The 7,255-nt window shown below is 34.6% G+C and overlaps 1 protein-coding gene and 1 long non-coding RNA gene across 2 annotated transcripts in view; one reads left to right on the top strand and one right to left on the bottom strand.

Annotated features, from left to right (window-relative positions):
• LOC108378182 (GPI inositol-deacylase-like) overlaps positions 1–3,555 on the top strand; it is a 356,400-nt gene extending 352,845 nt beyond the window's left edge. Inside the window, exon 16 of the mRNA XM_017634475.1 lies at positions 3,271–3,555. Coding sequence (XP_017489964.1) covers positions 3,271–3,555 — 285 coding nt within the window. The remainder of the gene's footprint in view (positions 1–3,270) is intronic.
• LOC108378236 (uncharacterized) lies at positions 1,983–2,295 on the bottom strand. Its single transcript, XR_001849398.1, has 3 exons — positions 2,280–2,295; positions 2,108–2,180; positions 1,983–1,997 (listed from the first exon to the last, which is right to left on the bottom strand). It is a non-coding gene; the product is annotated as an uncharacterized LOC108378236 (long non-coding RNA).
• Positions 3,556–7,255: the final 3,700 nt, after the last annotated feature.

The raw sequence follows: 7,255 nt of genomic DNA on the forward strand, positions 1-7,255 counted from the left end.
CGACCTGGCTGCCGAGATAGGTCGATCTTCTACTCAGCCATCGATATATGGTCGAAGTTTTCGTTATATAGAAGACGATTAAACACGATTTGTTTTTAATCGATTCTAAAAAAACTAAGGTAATTTTTAGCCACTTCAAACTTGCATATAATTAGACTAAAATTGAAGGGGCTATAAAACTGAGTGCTCAAAAAAATTCTAACACTTCTGAGAAAAAAGTTTGAATTTTGGTTGAAAATTTGTTGTATTTTTTGTAGTTTTCTACGAAGTTTTAAAATTCGGTTTATATGAGTTTTGTTAGAAATTCAACTTTACTTTTGTTGCAAATTCTTAGCAATAAATAAATTAACATGAGAGGGAAATAATATTACTTTGAAATGGGGTTTGCTCATTGATATGGCCGATACTGTATGTATATAATAAATTTTGTACAATTAAAAAAGTGGATTTACTAAAATGAACACAACGTATTAATTACAAATTCTGAAATATGTCGTCAATTTCAAAAACAAATAAATAAAACTTTAAAAAGTAGTCAATGCTTGCTGTATGACACGAACTTGGATATACGTGGACTTGGGTAATGTATAATTCCTTATATGATTCCTCAAAGTATCCCTTGTATAACACTGTGGAACACAAAAAAACCTTAGTGCGACTATATCAGGTTTGATAGCTGGTGGCCATACCAATAATGCCTCATACTAAGATTTACTAGATCAATTCGTGTTCTCCGTGAAAAAAAATTTTCACGATCCAAACATCCAAAGTTTGAACATTTATCGTTTTTGGCCTTTATTTTGTTGAAAATACCATACAAAGCAAATATAGGGCAAAAAACAAAGAATTTTCAAAATTTTGAGAAAAGAATTTGGCGGCTATACTCAGATTTTTGAATCGTGAAATTTTTTTTTCTCGAGAACACGAATTGATCAAGTAAAACTGAGCATGAGGCATTATTGGTATGGTCAACAGCTATGAAACCTGATATATGCGCACAAGAAGCCTATATGAAAGAGGGGGACAAAAGATCACACGTAAATGAATTCCTCTTTTTGGCCTGTACAATATAAGGGACACATTCCAAATTCATAAGGGATAATTTTCTTAGTGATACGGCTCATAAAAGGAATTATATAAGCCATACTGTTCTAGCTGGGTATTCATTAGCTCGAAAATTTTAAGCATATTATCATATTCCTGTGAATAAAAACACGCCTAATTTTATTATTTTAATTATCTACAATTTTATGAGACTACCAAGCCATATATATACCTATTCTGATAATCGGAACGCTGTTGAGAAGGCATACAATTTAGTACTTTTTCAACTAAAAGGCTTTTTTTTATTCCCGTTTATCTTGTACTTCCAAAATACAATATTGACCTAAGGTAGTTCGATTTCGCGCTGTCACAACGTACAACACCTTTCATTATTGCATCATGTGTGAAGCCTTCGTCTGACTTAACGGTTGTCAAAGGCATGCCAGAAGATGTTTCATCATATGTTTTCGGCTATCGTCTTCTTCGAGTGTGTTCATCGATACCAAAAACTTTACAACCTATATGTGGCAGCAGCCCTTAGTGTTTTTGCCAATGACATGGTACGACTGCACTGTTAATAACCAAATTAAGCCGCAGTTGCATTCACACGTGATATAATAGCTAGTGTCGGCAAGCTGTGGGAATGCCCAGGAGATGGCGTTTGTTCAGCTATCGAAATCATTACACCGACGGCGGTGGGCAGTTCTGCTGGAACATATTTACCACAGCAGTGGTTGAGGCGTTTTGTTCTGCAACAATAGCCTGCAATGATGACATGTCCTATAATGTTGACGAACAAAGATATAAAATTGAAAATGACTAACCTTATTCCCGGCTAATTTGGGAGACCACCCTTGGTCACGACCAGAACGCATCTACCAAGAGGAAAAACCGCAGGGATTGCAGTAGTTCTTGCAATCACCGTTGATGATGCAGTGCTTGTAATTAATAGTCTGAAAATACAAAAAATTGCATTAATGAAATCTTATACACATCAAATAAATAAATTTCAATAATTTCTTTACCATTTCACAAACCGAATTACCAAGAAATAGAAACTCACCGCGATGCGATACAGAAATAAAAACCAACAGGGCTGCATTTTCTTGGTAAACAACACAAGCGCTCAGAGCAAACTGATCCGCCAAATTATTTTGTGAAAAATAATAGTTGAAAAGAGTTTTTACACATGATTATCACATTAACTCATAAGTGCAAATTATTGTGATTATTACCTTAGACTTTTTTTAATTGTTTTCTAATACTCATTCTTTTGGGACGCAAAAGCAACCATGCGCTCAATTTCTTGTGGGGAAATTTGGTCCCCATAAAGGACTTTCACCACGAAACAGCTACAAAAACAAAAACCTTTTCTACTGGTATACTGTGATACATAGATACATATGTATTTATGTATTTAGGTACTTAGGTTTTACATACAAATCGGTATGTACTTACGTGCATATTTAATTAAGCTTAAAACTGTATTTCCTCACTCTAGTACTTCACTTCATTGACTGGCTTCAACTTCGCTGCAAATTGAACAAAGCAAAACATGATTTGTAAGCGAGACAAATTTCCATAGAAAGTAACGATAGAAAAAGAATTTTTGGATATTCATTCTATTTTTCAGCTAACTACGATGCAGCATTCTACTTTGCATTCCCCGAAATGAAGCAAAGAAGCGAAATAAAAAGAAAAATATTGTAGGACATTCTACTTTGCATTCCCTTAAATGAAGCAAAGAAGCGAAACAAATAAAATATTGTAAGACATTCTACTTTGCATTCCCTGAAATGAAGCAAAGAAATGAAACAAATAAAATATTGTAGAACATTCTAATTTGCATTCCCCGAAATGAAACAAAGAAGCGAAATAAATAAAATATTGTAGGACATTCTACTTTGCATTACCGGCAATGCCTAAAAGAAGCGAAAAAATTCGAAGGCATTATAACGCTATGCCTTCTAGAACACGTTATCACTAAAAGCGATTACCCTTTTTTTGCTGAGACTGTACAAACATAAATATTTAGAAGCAAAAAGACAGAAGGTACAAAAACTGCAAAGATATGTATGAAAATCTGAGGAACGATTTTGTTCTGAAAGGATTAGGGTTGTAGGAAAGAAAATTAGTTCCTGACTTATTCAAGGTTTCTCAATTTTTGAAATTTTTATTCAAGACAATCATAGCATTACGTTTTAAATTATTTTTTATAATTTACAGATCTCAAACGCGTATAAAGACTATACGGAAAATTGGATATTGAAGACCGGAGTATCATTACATAAAAAGTTGCAGTGCTTTTATGAAAATCGGAATTGTATAAATGCATCCTGCAACCACATGAGTTTAATAAGATGTGAAGGGATGAATAATTTTTCTTTCCACGTCTCATTATTCATCCTGCTCTGCATTATAACAGCTTTGAACTTCATGACCGTTGTAGCTTGGATGAAAGATGAAAGGTATGTAACACAAAAATGCCTGGTTATATCCAGTCCGTCGTAGCTCAACCAATTACTCAGAAAAATTAGTTTATTTCTGCTTATACAGCAACTAACTTTAAACTGATGTATAATCCTAGCAGCCTCATTGAGATAAACCAAATGCTTACACTTTTGATACTTATCTTTGCAATAGTTCAATATTAGTTTTAAAAGCGTCTAACTGCGGCAATTAACTATTTCAGTATGAAAAGTCATACTGACTTTGAATTGCTTTAAGCCAAATGCATTTTAAAGTAGTTGAAATCAAATGCAGAGTCGAGCAATCGACTTGCTGCTTGCACACAATTAAAACTGAACATTTCAAAGCACATTGACATGTCTGACTGTAGCCGAGCGGGCAATGATTTTTGCTACAATTGGTCGCGGCCAAGAATGTTAAAATCTCACTAGGCGGAACATTTAATTTCAAATTTTTAATTTCGGTTTTTCTTAATTATGAAAATCTGTGAAGTGTAGAACGAAAGCGTAATCAAATGACTGACTTTAAAGTACTTTAAGCCAAATGCATTTTAAAGTTTACCGGGATTTAGATACAAAAACCAATTTAAATGAGTAATTCTGCGAAATATTTGCGTAATATATATACTTATTTAAAATATACGTCACGTATATAAGGAAACAAAAATTTCCCTCTCCACTTTCCCATTAACAATTCACAATAGAGCAGTTTTTTCACTTAACAACACCATTCTTCAGGTCGCGTATTTCTTAACCGACCTGGCTGAACCCGGATAAATAGCCGAGTTTGTGTGGTTGTTTTGCGTGTATTTCGTCATTTAAGCGAGTGTTTTTTTGTAGCTCGGTTGCAAAAGAATGTACCTAGTATTTTAGTTTGAATTCAATTTCAAAAAAAGCATTTTCTAGAAACTGTACCACAAAACAAACTATGTTAGTCTATTCGACAAGCATTATTGTTCTGGGGTTAACTTGAACGCGTTGCTGAGGTGCCAATTGCATGGCTAATTCTCAATCCTTGTGAACTGCGACTGCCTGAGCCAATGTTTAATCTTACTATCTGCGGCATAATGGTTTTCAAACACTGAAATTACAATGTCGAAGAATTCGAACCATAACCGAAAAAGAAACGCAAGCGCTAAATTTTCTCATTTTGTTTTGTTGATAAAAATTGCATCATATCCAGCAACTGTTATGTAGCAGCAGGTCTGTTGCAAGGGCGAGTGGCAAGTCGGCATGCTTGCAGTCCCAGGCGTAGCTGATCGGTTGGGGTGGTTCTATGATTAAAAATCTTGCAGACTAGATTACACAGATTACAAAAATAAGTATTATGCGATAATAATTTTATTCAACAATTTTTATTGAGCTTGAGGCCGTTTTTTAATGAAAACTTATTGTAGAAAAGCAACAATAATTTGAAAAAATGGTAGAAGTGATAACTATTTCGGAAATCACCTCATTTCCTCATCAGACTTCTTTCAGTAGGATTCGAACCGACGATCCCACTGACTCAGCCAGTTGCCTACGCACTGTGCTAAGTTCGCCTTATCAATTCTTGTTGCTTATTTCCACTATTTTCACTTGTTAAGCCAACTACAATCACGCGCAGCTTTTCCGCTGCAATTCACTTTATCATGTGGTTGTTGGTTTTGTTGGTTTTTCTTAATATTTATATTATTAGAATGTTTAACTTTTAGGTGTGCTCGTCCTTAAGGTATCTGTTTTTTGTTATTTTATGGGCTTGTAACAATTATATTCAACAATTTTATTGAGCTCGAGGCCGATTTTTAATGAAAACTTATTGTGGAAAAGCAACAATAATTTGAAAAAATGGTAGAAGTGATAGCTATTTCGGAAATCACCTCATTTCCTCATCAGACTTCTTTCAGTAGGATTCGAACCGACGATCCCACTGACTCAGCCAGTTGCCTACGCACTGTGCTAAGTTCGCCTTATCAATTCTTGTTGCTTATTTCCACTATTTTCACTTGTTAAGCCAACTACAATCACGCGCAGCTTTTCCGCTGCAATTCACTTTATCATGTGGTTGTTGGTTTTGTTGGTTTTTCTTAATATTTATATTATTAGAATGTTTAACTTTTAGGTGTGCTCGTCCTTAAGGTATCTGTTTTTTGTTATTTTATGGGCTTGTAACAATTATATTCAACAATTTTATTGAGCTCGAGGCCGATTTTTAATGAAAACTTATTGTGGAAAAGCAACAATAATTTGAAAAAATGGTAGAAGTGATAGCTATTTCGGAAATCACCACATTTCCTCATCAGACTTCTTTCAGTAGGATTCGAACCGACGATCCCACTGACTCAGCCAGTTGCCTATGCACCGTGCTAAGTACGCCTTGTAAATTATCGTTTGCTTTTTTCCACTATTTTCATTTTTGTTATGCCAACACAATCAAGCGCAGCTATTCCGCTGCAATTCACTTGATCATGTGGTTGTTGGTTTTGTTGGTTTGTGCTAATAATTCTATTATTAGAATGTTTAACTTTTAGGTGTGCTCGTCCTTAAGTTATTGTTTTTTGGTATTTTGTGGCCTTATAACTATTATATTCAACAATTTTTATTGAGCTCACGGCCGCTTTTTAGTGAAAACTTATTGTGGAAAACAACAACAGCCACATGATTAAGTGAATTGCAGCGGAATAGCTGCGCTTGATTGTGTTGGCATAACAAAAATGAAAATAGTGGAAAAAAGCAAACGATAATTTACAAGGCGTACTTAGCACGGTGCATAGGCAACTGGCTGAGTCAGTGGGATCGTCGGTTCGAATCCTACTGAAAGAAGTCTGATGAGGAAATGTGGTGATTTCCGAAATAGCTATCACTTCTACCATTTTTTCAAATTATTGTTGCTTTTCCACAATAAATTTTCATTTAAAAAATGGCCTCGAGCTCATTATAAAATTGTTGAATATAATTGTTAAAAGGCCAAAAAATAACAAAAAACAAATAACTTAAGGACGAGCACACCTAAAAGTTAAGCATTCTAAAAATAGAATTATTAGCACAAACCAACAAAACCAACAACCACATGATCAAGTGAATTGCAGCGGAATAGCTGCGCTTGATTGTAGTTGGCTTAACAAGTGAAAATGGTGGTAATAAGCAACAAGAATTAATAAGGTGAACCTAGCACAGTGCGTAGGCAACTGGCTGAGTCAGTGGGATCGTCGGTTCTAATCCTACTGAAAGAAGTCTGATGAGGAAATGTGGTGATTTCCGAAATAGCTATCACTTCTACCATTTTTTCAAATGATTGTTGCTTTTCTACAAAAAGTTTTCATTAAAAAACGGCCTCGAGCTCAATTAAGATTGTTGAATATAATTGTTATAAGGCCATAAAATAACAAAAAACCAAAAAATACGATAATAATGTTAACATAACAGTACATGAACTCATGGGCGTAGCCAAAACGAAATTTCAAAACCAATAACTTACTAAAAAATTGTTGGTTATAGCTTAAAATTATTGTTACCAATAGAGGTAAATATGTTGTACAAAAACACATAAGCAGAAGTTCATAAAAGTTGATATAAAACTATTCCTCGCTTTAGATAGTTAACTTTTTACTGCGCATGTTTATTTTACGAGGAGGAAACATCGATAGCCTAACCCCGTCAGTGTGAGACTTTAACCTAAACTAAACTTCCTACCGTCATGTACGGTTCCCCTCCCGGTACCACCGTTAAGGATTTCGTCGGGATTATAACACTGTGTGACTGAT

This window comes from Rhagoletis zephyria, unplaced genomic scaffold (genome assembly GCF_001687245.7).
Source record: "Rhagoletis zephyria isolate East Lansing unplaced genomic scaffold, Rhagoletis_zephyria_1.1 Rzeph_scaffold_00114, whole genome shotgun sequence".
Taxonomy (NCBI): Eukaryota; Metazoa; Arthropoda; class Insecta; order Diptera; family Tephritidae; genus Rhagoletis; species Rhagoletis zephyria.